The sequence below is a fragment of the Coprinopsis cinerea genome (assembly GCF_000182895.1).
Source record: "Coprinopsis cinerea okayama7#130 chromosome 12 map unlocalized cont3.12, whole genome shotgun sequence".
Taxonomy (NCBI): domain Eukaryota; kingdom Fungi; phylum Basidiomycota; class Agaricomycetes; order Agaricales; family Psathyrellaceae; genus Coprinopsis; species Coprinopsis cinerea.
The window spans coordinates 1,753,193-1,768,430 of NW_003307533.1; the positions used below are offsets into that span (position 1 = coordinate 1,753,193).

Below are 15,238 nucleotides of genomic sequence, written 5' to 3' on the forward strand. Positions count from 1 at the left end.
TGCGGGGATCTTGCGCACTCCCAAGGAGCAACGGAGACCCGTCGTAACCTGGAGAGGAACACCAGACCACCCGGCACCGGTACGTCACTTTGTACCCAGACCGACCACTCGCTGACCTCCAACTCAGTGCTAGGCCATTTCTGTCGCCATCTGGGCTCAACGATCGCGATAGGTGAGTCATCTCCCTTAGAGGTCATCGATTGACTTTTCTACAGATGTCCAACCTAGTGCCAACCTAGCTCCAACCTGGTGGACAGCGTCACATCAAATTTAATTCGACAGCACTTTGTTCGCCGTGTGATACGCAGTTGCTACGATGGCCTTAAGCGCCCGAACAGTTTGTCGGAAAGGGGAAGGGGTTCTGAGATTAGTTAATGGTCATGTGAGCCGACGCTGCAATCATCTATGTAGTAGTGGAGGTTGGCTCCATGCACCCATTCTACCCTCGCCGGCCTCCTCTTCGTGGGACTGAAGACCTAGCACGGCCCAGTGCCCGCTTGATGGACGTCATCCATGATTACCCGGACGAATTTATATTGCGATGGGACTGTCGCTATCTCCAGTTCCGGCGAGGTGCTATTCCCTGGGTATCCACACCCTTAACTTGTGTACGTTCGGACTCGATGTCGGATGACTGTGGCGAAAGCGAGAGAGTTTTAGAAAGGACCATCGTTCATGAATCATCGCTGCTCCTGATGCTCTCGTCGCGCGACTTCCGGAAGTAGCCCATCGAATCATCAATCGAGGCTTGGCACTTTCCACGTGGAAGACGCCCCCGACGGCGGCGAACAAAAAAGGATTGTTTTCTTGTTTTGGACGGCGCTTGTGCTGTTGTGGGTTTAGCCATTCACCAACCAGCCTTCTGCACCGGGCAAAGAGAGCGCGATCCTCGAATTTTTCAACTCGTTACAATACATTCAAAGCACCGACTTCCGACCCGTCCGAACGGAAGTTGCTCCAGCAACACAATCCGTCAACGGTTCAACGGGCCAGAACTTTTCTCATCAGACCTCGAAAAGATCATATGGACACGGCAACAAAAACTTTGATGGGGCACAATTAGCACCGCGAGAAATTTCAAAGGAACTGGCTCTGCCGTATCGCGGGTGGTGGTGCCTTGACCAAGATGTTCAAATACTTGTATTCCCTCCGAACGATTATTCAGTCTCCCCCATCCCCTCTCTCTCCCCCTCCACCCCCTCTCCCGTCGAGTTCGTCCCCGACGAAAGACTGACTCTCGAGTCCCCTCTTTTCACCCCGCCACTCATTTATCTGCATCGCGTAACGATGATGGTCTACACTAAAGGCATCTTTGCCGTCCTCCTCTTGGCTCTTGCCCAAGTTTCGCTCGCTGCCAACCCACACCTCAACCGCCGACACGAACCCACCGTGACCCTCAAGACCAACGCTGCTCGCATGGCTGCCGGGCTTCCCCCTAAGGCGCCTGCCGGGCTTGAACGTATGCCCCCTGTGTCAGCCATCCTCCGAGACTCGCCCTGACGCTTTTTTGATTCTTTAGGTCGTACTTGGGGACACGGTGGATGGGGCCAGCCTCAGCCCGGATGGGGCTGGGGACAGCCACCTCAGAAGCCGGGCAATCCTTGGGACAAGGGCAAGGACCACGACAAGGGCAAGGATAAGGACAAGGGTGGCAAACCCAAAGACCCCAGCCCCCCTAAGCCATCCGCGACCAAGCCCGACAAGCCGTACGTGTATTCCGTCCGTCCATATACACATTTTTGTCACTTACACTTTATATTTTCTCAGTGATTGCGACGACAAGAAGAAGGTTCGCATCAAGTGTGTCAAGAAGGGCGGAGGAACTATCGGTTATGTCGGTAAGGACTGGAGCAAGAAGAACAAGCGAGGGTGAGTTATCTAAATTGGGGTGACTTCCACTGTCGTTCGAATTCCTAATCGCGTTATTATCTTTAGCTTCGGTCTCTGCAAGGACAAGAACAAGGCTCTTGAGGTCGATTTTGAGAACTCTGTCACTCCTTTCGACATGAAGATTCACGTACGTGGACACTTTAATCCGCATTTTCAAGTTCTAATCCAACGAACTACTTACTTTAGGACAAGAGAGACTTCCCCTTCCTCGGATGGAGCGGAAACAACCTCGGCTCTGGCAACTCTGCTGTCTTGACTGGAACTAGGAAGACCAACATCCACGAAGGCCCCAGGAACGTCGGAAACGCCTTCTCATCCTGGGCTGCCAACTCTGAATCCCAGGTCTGGTATTACTCCAGGAACAACAGGAAGTTCGAATGTGCGTCCAATCGTCTTGTCCTTCCAGTAGGTTACTGATGATTGGCCTCTTTACAGCCAAGTGGGTTAACACTGGCGGAGCACGTCAAGAGTCCAAGTGCTTCTACAACCCTGATGATGATTTGTTCCACCTCGTCTCTGATACCTGGGGCTTCCTCCGCAGGAACCCTCGTGCGTATGAGATCGTATGTCCCCTTATTCCTGGTTTTTTCCACTGAGCTTGTTTATACTCAACTTTGCGCCTAGGAACTCGAACTCGACGAGTAAATTTACTCGTATAGCGTTCTCCTCTAAATCTCTCTCTTTGTTTCTCATCTCTCGACTCCGACTCTTCACGCACTCACTTTTTCTCAACGGACTCATCGCACGCGACGGACTCACTTCCATTCCTTTTGTCAACACAAGGCTTTCTGCCACCCTCAGTCTTTCTTCCTTTCTGCCTCTGCTTTTTTTCGGACTCGTACAATTCCTCGCCTTTTGACTTTCTTGGGCCTGTTTTTTTTTTTTTTTTTTGTTAATTCTCGATTTCCTTTCGGACACTTGGTTGGATGGTTTTAATCAGATTATGGATGGAGCCATAATACGGACTATTCATTCATACTTTAGACGACGACGACCCGATGTGGCCTGTTAACAGGCCTTTCCCCTTCGCCGCACCCTACACGCTACTAGTGGTAGTACTACTTACTTACCCTCGCGGCTGGGCCACCTCTCTCCTCTCTCTCTCTCTCTCTCTCTCTCTGTCACTTGACACCCACCCCCCTTACGCGCTTGGTTCGCCTGTAAACTCTCGAAGTCCGTCGCTGCTTGTTGTTCACTAAGTACTAGACGCAGGGCTGGACTCTTTCGCGGTCTTCCGCATACATATCACGCTTTCCTGTAGTATGTAAACGCTTTCTTGCTGGTTTTGCAAGCAAGGCTTTTTTTGTTGTATACGCTGTTGTACGGTTGGAACAGCTGAGGAAAGTAGTATTGAATACACTATTGCTGTGTTGTGCGTGCTGCATCGATAGACGTCGTCCGAGTGTTTGTTCGTTCGCCTTTTCGTTCTGCCACTTGTTCTCTTACTTCTCACGACGTGGACCAGAAAATGCATAAATCACTTGAGCGTCAGGGTCTGATGCGGTCTTCCAGCATCCAAAATCCCGACACACCTTCTCATAAGCAGCTAACGAGATGACCCTGTTCTGATTGATTTCCCCTGCTTTCCAGAAGCCTCCGAGACTGCAATAAAAGGCAACAGAATGCGCAAGGTTAATTCCACAAGGAGATTTCGGTGAGAAAACGCGACTCGGAAAACAGGACAGCCGCTTTGCTCGTGGGCGCCAACTGTACGCTTCTGTTCAAGCGCTTGTGTGAATGTGTCAATGCGAGGGGAGGCTTGAGAAAAGGGGGGCGGTTTGATCGTTCTGAAGGCTTCTGAGGGATTATATTGTTTGATCAGGTAGCCCGATACGTTTGTGATTAATTCAAGGTAGAAGATGCTTGATGAATAGGTGAGTACGGTCGCACCATGCAGAACATTCGTATGGCGGGGGCGGAGAGGAAAACTCAAAAGGCCGGTCCTCGGTCGGGGGTGCCAGGTGGGCAAGACGATCGCTGATGAACGGGCCTGCGAAGATGTCTCTTAGGATCTGTATACTGTACTAGCCTCGTTCCTGGAAGGTATACATTTGAACCCAGAAGAGTTGGAAACGCTGCCCAGATTTGCGAGTCCAGGGGTAAGTCACACAGTCCTTCTCCATTCCAAAGGTCCAATACAAATAAAATTTGAACCACAAAGATACGCAGATGCCAGAAACCGATGAATGAATTTAAGTCCAATTCAACCAGACCAGCCACCATTTTGTCGTTGCCCAGGTTATTTCGATCGACAGTCCGAGTTCGATCTAGGTGGCCATGGCACATTCTGTAGCCCCTCGGAACCGTTTCCCCTGTCGCTGTGGGTATCCTAAACTCCAATGCCGCTCGTCGTCGCCGTGGTTGCTGCCGCCGCCGTCCAAGATGGTGGCGGTTGAAGGCAAAGTCGGATGAATGGGCAATTCGATGGCCCGGTCACATTCATCATCATTCCAGGCACGTGAAATACCCGGTCCAATCGACCGCGACCTCCTTAATCTCGACAACGACGACGACGACGACGACGACCAACCCTCCAACTTGACTTCTAGGTACGTTCTGAACTAGTCAATGTATTCCAAAGTCTTATATTATGGTCTTGAAGTAAAATGTCAGAATCGACTAAACCCAAGCTTGAGAAGATCGCAGACCCCGAGGACGATCTCGACGATCTTGATGGTATGTTCCCCACAACACCGTCCAGAATCAGTTCAGAACTAACAGTCTGAAATAAAAACAATAGACGTCCTAGATGAATTCGCAGAGAAAGCGCCATCTGCACCACCGCCAACCGCAGCGACGAGCGAGTTTACCGCAACGTCGGGGAGACCGCGCACGAACACCCGTGTCGATGCCAAACCAGCTTCGATTCCTGGGGCTGCACCGTCTCTGGACCCAACAGCAGAGGTAGATGAGGACGAGCTTTCGTCTGCGTTTGCTCGTGAATTGGCAAAGGGTATGGAGGACCTCATGCGCGAAATCAGCGGCGGCGAGCCGTCCGCAGCATCCTCGTCTTCTGCTGGAGCTAGTGGGAGCGGTGCGAATCCTTTGGGGGAGGACGACGAGACAACCAAGGCTCTGAAAGCCGCCTGGGAAGCTATGCTTGTCGAGGGCATGAACGGCAAGGCAGGAGAGGAGCTCCTTCCGTCTCTGGGTGAGATCCTAGGGGACAAATCCACGTCCGGTGCTGCGGGAGGGCCGTCTGGGGAGTCGAAGGTCGTGGAGGGTTTCCAGGAGAGGATTCGGCAGGCCATGGACAAGCTGAAGGAGTCGGAGGACAAGGCGCGGGAAGCGAGTGGGCAGGCCCCGTCCGGGGCGGATGGAGGTCCACAAACGATGGAGGATTTGCTCAAGGGCTTGAGTGACCTTGGTCTCCAGGATGGCGAAAACGAGTCGGAACTCGCTGGGTTCCTCGAGTCGATGATGTCCCAGTTGATGAGCAAGGAGATTCTGTATGAACCTCTGAAGGAGCTCCGGGATAGCGTGCGTTCTGTCGTCTTTCATCCTCGCATTTGACTGAACTTCACACATGGATAGTTCCCTGGATACCTTGCCAACCCTCCAAAACCACTCTCGGATGAGGACCGGTCTCGCTACGAGAAGCAGCATGCCATCGTAACGCAAATCATCGACCTGTTCGAGAAGCCAACATACAACGACTCAGACCCAGCCTCTAACAAAGCCGTTATTGATCTCATGTCCGAGGTGCGTTCCCCCGCACCTCATTCTGCCTTTACACGATCTAACAAAACCCCTTTGAACAGATGCAATCCCATGGATCACCACCGACCGAGTTGATGGGCGACCTCCCTGAAGGCTTCGACGGCAACCTCCCAGGACTGGACCCAAATAACCCTGAATGCACCATCGCATAGTCCGTAACCGACACGACTTACCACCAGCATCTCGTCGGTCCTCTACAAGTCTGAGCACTCTGAAGGGGCGCGCATCGCAGATATCGCATAACCAACGATACAACACTGTACATTTCGACGCATCTAATTATTTATATTGGGTTTTACTGGGATTGACGACGGGGTCAAAGGCAAAGGGGCGGCTGGGGAACGACGCCTTGCGTACGTCAATGGTAGGCTCTTTACCTGTGAACGGGAAATGACATCCTGTGTGTCGACCGACTCGGCTTCGGGCACCATGCTTCAAGAGACTTTGTAAATAGATTGGTCACCGTGATGCGCCTACCACTAATCTGATCCATCTACCCAGTCCACTGGCCAGGCGCTCAATCATCCATCATCTGCTGTTTCGTCAAACGCCAATCCCGTGCAACGTCGTGAACGGTCGCCAACACCTTCGGAGCCAGACCCAGACATTGTGACTATGAAAAGCCAGGTTTCCTGATGCTGGAGAGATACGAGCGGGAGCACGTAAGTTCTTTCACCTACATCGAGCGATCTTCGGCAGGAATGACACATAGGCCAGTGGGACGCAGAGGTATCTCGTGCAGCATCCATTCTTACTCGTTGACAAGGGTGTATTGATAAAACGAAGTGACCGGCCAGGTTCGAACACTCGCATCTCCGACACCATCACCCACGCCATCCGCCTCCTGATACCATGGAGCTTTCGGCCAGCTTGAAGCATGATCGAGATCCGTGGCCTAGCCTTCCTCATGCTCTCCCTAGCCTGTCCCCGCACAGCAGGAACCCTACAAAGAGAAATTGGCGGCGATCGCTTCACCAATCACATAGCCGGAGAGGTACGAGCGGGAGAGGGGCCTACCTCATCACGTGGGTCGATCAATCTCCAGCAGCGAAAAGGCGTGTTGGCATTGAACGTCGAACAGAGCAACGATCAACCACAGAATAGTGCTTGAGGTGGCGGATTACGCTAGGTCACGATGCTTCCAAAACGTGGCCTATTACGAGGTTCGAACCCCCGTGTCTGCGTATCAGTCCCCACCCATGATCTCCGCTGTCCGCCTCTTGGTACCGGGTAACTCAGAGGGGTGCTTCCCATGCATGCACCTACTTCGAGTTCCCAACTCGAGGAAGAGGGAAAAACTGATCATCCTCCCGAGGAGGGCATAAAGATACATAAAATTTCGGGGATATACAGCTAGCGCTTTACTACGTACATACATACAACAAAAGCGATAACGAATTACTACCAGCGGAAAGAAGACGAGGACGAGTCCAAGCGAACAAACAACGCAGACCAGGAAAATAAAGAAAGGAAGAAAGGAAGAGGAAAGAGGAATCTGGAAAGCTCGGAAAACAACTAGAAAACAATCTTTACAACACAGGGTAGCACCAAAACCATAAAGATAGAAACCAAGTGAAATCCAAGGGGTAGGTAGGAAAGGTTGGGAAAGTGATAAGTGAGAACTGGGAAACCAAGACCATAAAGATAGGAACCTAGACTAGAAAGGGCAGGGTGTACGGAAAACGATGTCCAAGCGACAGCGAGGGATAGCGGGTGAAGAGAGAGCGACGAACGATGGCGACCGTTGCGCGCGGGTAACATCACAACAGCAACCAAGTGGACGATGGATAGAAGGTCTGAAGGGTGAGAAAGGATAAGGATAGGCTACATGAGGTGGTGAAGGGGAATCGTAGGACGGGACACGGGAACCAAGAGTTAGCGGAAGAGAAATCAAAGCGTAGATTGTACATTCAGATTGGGCTTCTGGGAGCGTCGAGTCCAGCGGATGGAGAGGGGGATCGCAAGGGGGATGGTGTGGACACGACGCAAACAGCGTTGGAGTGTTTAGGCCTAGGAGATGCTGTTACAACGTGCGCAAGTCCGTTGATCGATGGGACCCACCTTGTCGCCGTCTTCGGTGGCAGCGGCAGCAGCCTCTGCCTCGGGTTCCTCTGCGATGGTCTCGTCGACCTTGGCAGCAGCGGCCGGCTCTTGTCCAGCGACCTGTAAGCGAGATGAGAGGTTAGATTCGGTTGGGAGCGCCCGGGAGAAAGTGTTGGCAAAGTCCCCAATATTAGACGAAAGGGTCCCAGAGCACAGGGTGGCCATCCCCCAAGGAAATTGAGAAGGATCCCCTCAAGCGAAATTGGACCTGGGCGACGGATTCGGTTCAGACCGCCCGGAATTAACGATCGCAGGAAGTCCCAACACAGCGCTTGGGACAAACAGTCACCGATGCGAGGAAGCAGTGCCCCCAAAAGCACAGGTCGTTGAAGCAAGGCTGTCCCCCCAAGGAAGAGAGGTTCTGGACATGCAAAATCGGTAACGCGAGCCGCCCAGAGCGCATGGCCATCCAGAGAGAGGCAGAACATACCTTGGAAGCGGGTTTCTTGGAACCAGCGCGTGAAGCGGGCTTAGCAGAGCCAGCTCTCGACGCGGGTTTGGCCGTAGAAGCCGGTTTGGCAGACGCCTTGGACGCAGGCTTTGCAGAAGCCTTTGACGCAGGTTTAGTAGCAGCAGCAGCCTTGGAAGCAGGCTTCGCTGCAGCTTTAGAGGCGGGTTTCGCCTTGGAAGCGGGTTTGCTCGCAGACGAAGCAGGTTTAGCCGCCTTGGACGCGGGTTTGGCCTAAATCACGAAGAGAAACATGGTTTAAGCAACCTTTTCAATAATTTAAACAGAAAAACAGACTGATACCTTCTTAGCGGGAGGCTCAGCCTCGTCGCCGTTGGTCTCTTCAGGCGCTTTCCTCTTCTTCCCAGCAGCCGATTTCGGTTTTTCTTCTTTTTCAGTAGACGTTTCGTCTTTTTCTTTCGTCTTCTCCTTTTCAGCGGCGGGTTTCTTGGTTTTTGGTTTCGCTGGCGCCTTCTTCACGACGGGTTCAGGCTTGGGTTGCTCCTTGATTCTGCTTGAGCGTCGCGGCGCTGGGGCCTCGCCGTCGGTCGTCGCCGCTGCTGCTTTTCGGGGCATTTTAGCGTTGTTGGACTCTGTGGAACGAGGTGAGATCCAGGAAAGTCGGTGAAGACCTGGTGAGGAGAAGAAAAGAACGCGTTCAGAGCCAACTGTCGCTGGTTTGTTGATTTGGATTCCTGAACCCCGCCGCGATGTTCTCAGGCACGTGGATAGTACTCCACGTGCGCCTATCTGTACCCTCACGTGCACCGTGTCGGTCACGTCCCCATCAATCGCCCCCCATCAATTTCATATGTTTTCGGCTTTCTGTCGTCAGAGGCACAAACGTTTCTCGGAAATCCAACGGAAAGTCGTTTTCTAGGCCCTGTTTGTCGAGGAAAATACGATACCTGAAGGATTTGTGGAGACTATTGAGGATCAGTGGATCAGGGATTTGCCATCAACCCTTTCGCAGTTTGTCTTGTTGTTTTCCGGATGTAATCCCTGCCCCTGTTTACTCTATCCCGTCGACTAGGGTTGAAAGCGTCTTTATAGCCTACAGGGGCGAATCGTACCAAAAGATGACCGACCTCCGGAACCTAATAAGAGGATATACCGAAAGAGAACATTTGACGGAGGAGTCACCCTTTGGATTGAAGCATACTTGTTCATCCTCCTCTTCCGAGCCACCACAGGACTCGGACAAAACTAGGAGTCGCGAACGACACAATCCGTTGTAAACTGCACTGGAGAAGGTGAAAACGGACTCAGGTCGTGTTCGATTGAAGCATAAGGAGTCCTCACCTAGGTCCCCAACATGCACCACTCTGAGAGAGACTTGACCGTCAAGGAAGCTTCCAACGCCAGGCAAATGGGAGTTTTACCTTCCTCTATGCCTCTAATAGTCGCGCAAGGTACCTCTCGGACAGCCTTCTGGGAGAAATTCTAGACCATTTAGTCTTCAGAAACCTACCGAGAGCTACTAAATCTTGGGCGCTTAGTACACGTTTTTCGCCAAATTGATAAGATCGTAATCGTCATATGCGCATCTGTCTCTTCTGACCGCAGACACGCTCGCTGAGTTAGAGAGGTTCAGTTCCCTCCCCGAGACTACTTAGTCTCGCGCCACATGGATATGTTCCCTTCGTACTGAATAGTGCACAGGAACGATGAGGTTTCTCCACCAACATTGGCGCAACGGTCTCTTCCGGCGACTTCACATTTACCGGACAGCCTTTGTTCGCTCCAATCCAGGTACGCCTGTCCTCGACGCTTCTAAACCAACCGTCTTCGCAAATAAGAGCGAAGGGCAAGTACCTGAAGGTCCCTGCTAATCTTTAGCCCTTGAGCTATTAATATCAAAATCCCTCTCCAAGCGGACATGACTTGTTTGAATCCAAGGATTCTTATTCGCGTGTCCCGACCATGAAATCCAAATGACGCAAAGTATCCCGAACAAACATAAGAATCCTACGTCAAAATCATTCAACCGTTACAAGTCTTTTCGTCACGGTACGGAAGCCATAAGAAAGAGGAATGTGGGCGCGCATAGTAAGATTAGTACGTTGTCGGTCCCTCCAATCACCGATGCTCTAAAATCAACACTTCGATGTCAAGCGGTTTCCGTCACCACTTCTCGGTAAGTCACTTGTTCACCTCACTTTCTCATTTCAGGATACCTGGATTTCGTGTTCCGGCCGTGGACAGAAATGTTCATATATATTTCAAGCACTGTCCTTTAAATTTACTCCATCGGAGCGATCGAAGCGCCAGACCACTATTCAAACCCTTGGGTTCTCCTATCGACCTGGTCTGCGATGCCCAACAATTGTAGCGACGAGCCCTTGCATATCGGAGGGGGTAACTCAGCGAAACAGACCCAACCCTTCCAAATCCTAGCCGTCTAAACGGAGCAACCATGGAAAAATCAAAGGAAGGGCGCGAAGCAAGTCAAAAGAACTTAAAGAAGCCCACCTTTACGAGCTTTGTTTTCTCAAGGCACAAGCAGCTTCTGAACCGCATGGTACCAGAGTACTTGTAACAATTCAGTACCTCGTTCAGACTTATTTCGAGAGAGTTATGTGACTATCTCTTGCTTCTTGTTTGATCATCGCGGTCGAATTTGAAGGTACCAACTATCATTGGCAGACATTTGAACTCCAACTGCGAGATAAATACTACCTCGTATCTTGTAGTCGAATTGAAAGAGGATAACGGTGTGAACCACCCCTCTATCCATAGTCTCCTGCACCCCATGCTTCTCGGAGAAAATGCCTCGCTTCGACGTTGCAATATCACCCTCTACGGCCAACATGATACACAGGTTGACTCGTGTGCGCTGTTTCTAAGAGCTCGAAAGCCTTTATCTGCATTGAAGAACGTCGAGAAGCTATACCTCGAGTACACAACATCACTCGTCTCTAAAACCTCCATCGCACACACACCACCCAGACTCGACCAGATTCCCTCAGAAAGTCAAAGTGGACGAGAGGTCGTGATTGGGTTTAGGACTTGGTGTGGAACTTCGGGGCTTCCATAGTTTGGAGGGTGTACAGTACGTACACGGACAGATCGACCATATGGTGCACAACGCCTACACCTCCGTGGCCGTGTCACCTGTGTCACCCCTTCCACGGCGACCTCGTCGCCCAGTCACCAGTGCACTAGTAGTGGCCACCACCCCACCCTAAAATGACAAGCCGCAACGTATGGAACGAATACACATGATTAACTCTGGGCGTCGGCTGTGCTCGTTCTCCGTCAGAATTGACCGCTTGTTGGAATGGCGCGTGGAGAACGATGGGGGTGGCGGCCTCAGAAATGTAAAGAACCCCACTGACATTGTTGTTCGGCCATCGAGATTTCAGGCCCAGGGAGTAAGCAGGGTGAAATCGGAGGGATACGACTGGTGAATGGGGCTTCCCCTTCACAACCCTGCCAACCTTGAATGTCATAATCAAGGGTGCAGTAAGATATGTAGATGGAACCGATGATGAATTCGATGGGAGTTTGGATCTTTGATGCACGATACGGAGCACCCCACACGACCGCTAAGCGCAAGGTGAAGTCCATTTCAGTTACCTATCCCCATCGATCCTGCGTTTTAGAGGCTGTCTCCATATCTCGCGTGTTCATGACGCCAGTGCCTAGTCACGGAATGGGGCTGGTACATGTCGTCCCACAGCGGGAAGGGCGCGATGCCCTTTGTCGACCTCAGGTAACTGCCCTGGCGCGGGTCTGCATTCAATAAACCTAAATTTAACGTGGTATGACATGTCTCGCCTCCTCGAATCAGGGTTGAGAATAAATGCAGTCGATTGGGGTAGAAAGTATACAATTACACAGCAAGCATCTATTACGATAGAGCGCGACTTTATGAAGAAAGTCTACAAGGCTGGTGGGGATATATATGCTAAAGATACAACATGTCGAGGGTATGACATGACAACAGAAAAAACAACCGGTAGGTGTGAAAGAATACACATGACGAACAATAAAGTAAGCCATTAATGTGTGAAGAGAGCACGGAAGATACGAATGTGGAGTGGTGCAGCTCTTCGTTCTGCGCGCCAGGCGTTCATTTCTTCTGCGGTCAACCACGATTTTCGTCCAGAGTCGAGATTGATTTCGTGTGCCCGTTGAGGGAGAGTGCGTTTCCATGCATATCCGATGATGTAGAACATGATCATGACGGGGAGAGCGAGGTAAGAGGCTGTGAAAGGAAGAGACGTTAGGGTTTGATGGGACCATGTGGGGACCTGGACGTACCGAAGAAGCCTTCTGCGACATCGCCTGGTGTTCGGTCTGGGTCGTAATTGAGTGGGAACAGCGCCTGAAAGGAAGCATGAGTATCCACGAGCTGCCAAGTACTGACATGAGGCACACGTACAACATAGAATTGGGCGATGAGGACGAGGATGACGAGAATCACACCGAACCACGAGCCATAGACACCACCCAGGGCTCTGTAGGGAAGCTCGTCGGTAGAGTGGCCTTGGACCTTCCAAGCCCTTCGGAATCGAATATGGCACAAGCAGATCGCCATCCAGGTGAAGAGGGTCGAGAGACCGGAGAGGGCAAGCAACCACCTGACTATAGGTATGTGTCAATGTCGGGTTTACTTCGTATCTGGATGGGTGAATAGAACTTACACACTGCGTCACCCACATCTCGAACGTTGATGTAGGCCAAAGGAGCCCAGACGAGGATGGCGATGAGGGACCAGAGTGGTCGGGAAGACTTGTCAACGTAGGTGAAGATCTTCGGGGCGTATCCAGTTTCGGCGAGGGCAGTGAGGGTACGGGATCCAGCGTAGACGCAGGACAAACCGATAGAAAGGACGGAGATGCAAATGGTGACGTTGACGAGATGGTTGAATCCCGGGATTTTGGCGTTGTCGAGAGCGATGACGAAAGGAGAAGCCGCGGCACCTTCACCAGTGACGAGTCGCTCCTCGTTGTAGGGGATGAGGAGACCAATAATGGTCAAGGAGGTGATGTAGATAACGGTGATACGCCAGAAGGTACCCTTGACAGCGGTGGGCATGGTCTTGCGGGGGTTAGGGGTCTCGGAGGCAGCGAGACCGACGAGCTCGGTACCAGCTGATTGGACAGAATTCAGTAAGACTGGCGAGGCTGGCAACAGAAGGAAGACGTACCGAACGAGAAGGCAGCAGTGACGAAAACAGCGCAAACGCCCTTGAAGCCGTTGGCGAATCCTCCTGGGTCGCTCCAGTGCTTGCCTCCAACATAGCTCGAGTATTCTCCATCACTCGGTCCACCGCCGCAGATGCAGACAATACCGATAATGACGAACACGACGACGACCAAAAGCTTGAGGCAAGACGACCAGAACTCTTCCTCGGCGAAACCAATGGTTCCGAACACAGCGAAGATGACTGGCCAACATCGTCAGAATGGAGCCATGGTGATGGTGAAACCTCTCACTCACCGATGACAGCCCAGAAGATAGTGATCCAAACAGCCAGAGGAACTTTAAGTGTTTCTGGCCAATATTGAATCGTTCTTGCAGCGACTGTAATTTCTAAAGGTAACACGACTGCCCATTGGAAGACGTAGTTCCAGCCCATGGCGAAAGCGAAGGAGGGGTCCAAAAAACGAATAGCCAAAGTATAGAAACCACCAGAAACGGGATATAGAATTGCCATTTCACCGAGAGCCTACGAAGGTTGCATGGCATTAGCCTGAGGTTACTGTTGTAAGAAGACGATGTCATACCTGAGTAACGTTAATCAACATGATACCAATGAGAAGCCAGCAAATGAGGAGGGCAGCTGGACCACCGTCGTAGAGGGCGGCACCGGAGCCGACGAAGAGACCTGTACCGATACTTCCACCTGGTCGGGGCAAGGCAATGTATCAGTGGAGCGCATAAGGCCACGGACATTGCTACTCACCGACAGCAATCATCTGCAAGTGACGGGGCTTCATCTTCTGCTGAAGCATTGGGGCGTCAGCCATGATCTTCTCGAGGTCCTCAACATTGTTGGCGCCGTTAACGACCTGGCCACTGGTTGTGGGTCAGTACATGGTGAAGAGACAGGGTTGGGGGACACCGTACCCAGTGGTGCCGGGAGCACGCTTGAAACTCTCGAGAGTGAGACCAATTCGCGTCCATTTGGACTCCTTGGAGGGGTCGTAGAACTCGACGCGGCGTGCCTGCGGTTGCGAGGACACGCTGGAGGATTCGACCTCCTTGCTGTCCTTCTCGTACTTGGGATCCATTGCCTGGGAAGGGGGCGGGTGGAGAAGAAGGATCTGGGGGGAACCGCCCTTCTCGAGCCGCTACTATTTAACTGAATGTCCATTTTTCTTAAATCGGACAATCCATATTGGTACTGGAGGAGCCATGCGAACGATAAGAGAAGGGATTTCGATGGAGATTGGGGTTGCAAGAGATCTCTTTTAGGATCTCACCGCGCGGGATCAAAGGTGATGCCAAATGGCGGTGCGTTAGTGCGGGGCTTCTAATGGACCTACCCAATCTCGATCGTTTTCGGACCAGTGGAAACCGCCGTGACCATGCACGAGTTGCGCCGACAGTGGCGCCCATTGACGATGATCTCCACAGCTTGTGAAGCAGTCAGGCTATCGCAATTCATGAGCGTCAGCCATGTGGCAGACGCACCCGCGACAACAGAGAATTACCCTGACAGAACTGAGCAATGTCCTCCAGCATTCCTAACGGCTTCTTCGGATTTGTTCGCGACACCTCGATTCTTTGACAGTTCCATCGCTTCATGTCTGAAGAAAGCGCTGATTTCAACCCGGCCCCGACATAGAGCTTGAAGATTTTCAATTCGGTGGACTGGGGTGTAACCACCAAATCACCCGAGCCGCCTTCCGTTCTCCCGACGCCTGAATTCAATGCACTGCCGCCGTACACCGAATTCACTGCTCTTTCTTCACATTCTGGCCATTCCAATTGGCCCAATTCTTCCAGCCATCCCACATGATTATCCCCAGCGCTATTCGAAGCGATACAAGGAGTTAAATTGGAACAAAACTTGAGTAGGGAATGACTGCAACTGCCGTATTGACCTTGGCATGGCTCGGACGA

The 15,238-nt window shown here is 51.9% G+C and overlaps 6 protein-coding genes across 6 annotated transcripts; 4 read left to right on the forward strand and 2 right to left on the reverse strand.

Annotated features, from left to right (window-relative positions):
* Window positions 1-428: 428 nt before the first annotated feature.
* Window positions 429-2,535, forward strand: CC1G_07759 (hypothetical protein; the record flags this gene model as incomplete). Its single annotated transcript, XM_001835164.2, has 8 exons — window positions 429-608; window positions 844-1,459; window positions 1,520-1,706; window positions 1,768-1,869; window positions 1,936-2,017; window positions 2,077-2,269; window positions 2,326-2,453; window positions 2,515-2,535. The coding sequence occupies 8 exons, from the start codon at window positions 429-431 to the stop codon at window positions 2,533-2,535; spliced, it is 1,509 nt and encodes a 502-aa protein (XP_001835216.2).
* A 1,246-nt stretch (window positions 2,536-3,781) lies between these two features.
* Window positions 3,782-4,076, forward strand: CC1G_15461 (hypothetical protein; the record flags this gene model as incomplete). The annotated part of the gene is made up of 3 exons (XM_002910138.1): window positions 3,782-3,851; window positions 3,900-3,989; window positions 4,060-4,076. The coding sequence occupies 3 exons, from the start codon at window positions 3,782-3,784 to the stop codon at window positions 4,074-4,076; spliced, it is 177 nt and encodes a 58-aa protein (XP_002910184.1).
* Window positions 4,077-4,314: 238 nt separating this feature from the next.
* On the forward strand, window positions 4,315-5,762 carry CC1G_07760 (peroxin19 Pex19p; the record flags this gene model as incomplete). Its single annotated transcript, XM_001835165.1, has 5 exons — window positions 4,315-4,439; window positions 4,493-4,566; window positions 4,631-5,370; window positions 5,425-5,592; window positions 5,652-5,762. The coding sequence occupies 5 exons, from the start codon at window positions 4,315-4,317 to the stop codon at window positions 5,760-5,762; spliced, it is 1,218 nt and encodes a 405-aa protein (XP_001835217.1).
* Window positions 5,763-7,218: 1,456 nt separating this feature from the next.
* CC1G_07761 (hypothetical protein) lies at window positions 7,219-8,834 on the reverse strand. Its single transcript, XM_001835166.2, has 4 exons — window positions 8,459-8,834; window positions 8,144-8,395; window positions 7,672-7,773; window positions 7,219-7,620 (listed from the first exon to the last, which is right to left on the reverse strand). Exons 1-4 carry the CDS (start codon window positions 8,735-8,737, stop codon window positions 7,615-7,617), a joined length of 639 nt encoding a protein of 212 aa, XP_001835218.1. The 5' UTR covers window positions 8,738-8,834; the 3' UTR covers window positions 7,219-7,614.
* A 1,434-nt stretch (window positions 8,835-10,268) lies between these two features.
* Window positions 10,269-11,198, forward strand: CC1G_07762 (hypothetical protein; the record flags this gene model as incomplete). The annotated part of the gene is made up of 3 exons (XM_001835167.2): window positions 10,269-10,298; window positions 10,334-10,469; window positions 10,855-11,198. The coding sequence occupies 3 exons, from the start codon at window positions 10,269-10,271 to the stop codon at window positions 11,196-11,198; spliced, it is 510 nt and encodes a 169-aa protein (XP_001835219.2).
* A 778-nt stretch (window positions 11,199-11,976) lies between these two features.
* Window positions 11,977-14,430, reverse strand: CC1G_07764 (amino-acid permease inda1). Its single transcript, XM_001835169.2, has 9 exons — window positions 14,240-14,430; window positions 14,076-14,188; window positions 13,897-14,015; window positions 13,610-13,838; window positions 13,317-13,556; window positions 12,811-13,260; window positions 12,549-12,751; window positions 12,428-12,491; window positions 11,977-12,371 (listed from the first exon to the last, which is right to left on the reverse strand). The coding sequence occupies exons 1-9, from the start codon at window positions 14,401-14,403 to the stop codon at window positions 12,166-12,168; spliced, it is 1,788 nt and encodes a 595-aa protein (XP_001835221.1). The 5' UTR covers window positions 14,404-14,430; the 3' UTR covers window positions 11,977-12,165.
* Window positions 14,431-15,238: the final 808 nt, after the last annotated feature.

What these genes read in the sequence shown, in the direction of transcription:
- CC1G_07761 (XM_001835166.2), bottom strand. Translation starts at nt 8,737, where the DNA reads ATGCCCCGAAAAGCAGCAGCGGCGACGACCGACGGCGAGGCCCCAGCG. An exon ending in CTCCCGCTAAGAAGGTATCA is followed by an intron (nt 8,396 to 8,458) that starts GTCTGTTTTTCT and finishes TTCGTGATTTAG; the next exon opens with GCCAAACCCGCGTCCAAGGC. An exon ending in CCAAGAAACCCGCTTCCAAG is followed by an intron (nt 7,774 to 8,143) that starts GTATGTTCTGCC and finishes TCTCGCTTACAG; the next exon opens with GTCGCTGGACAAGAGCCGGC.
- CC1G_07764 (XM_001835169.2), bottom strand. Translation starts at nt 14,403, where the DNA reads ATGGATCCCAAGTACGAGAAGGACAGCAAGGAGGTCGAATCCTCCAGC. An exon ending in TCATCGCCCAATTCTATGTT is followed by an intron (nt 12,492 to 12,548) that starts GTACGTGTGCCT and finishes GCTTCCTTTCAG; the next exon opens with GCGCTGTTCCCACTCAATTA. An exon ending in TGTCGCAGAAGGCTTCTTCG is followed by an intron (nt 12,372 to 12,427) that starts GTACGTCCAGGT and finishes TTCCTTTCACAG; the next exon opens with CCTCTTACCTCGCTCTCCCC.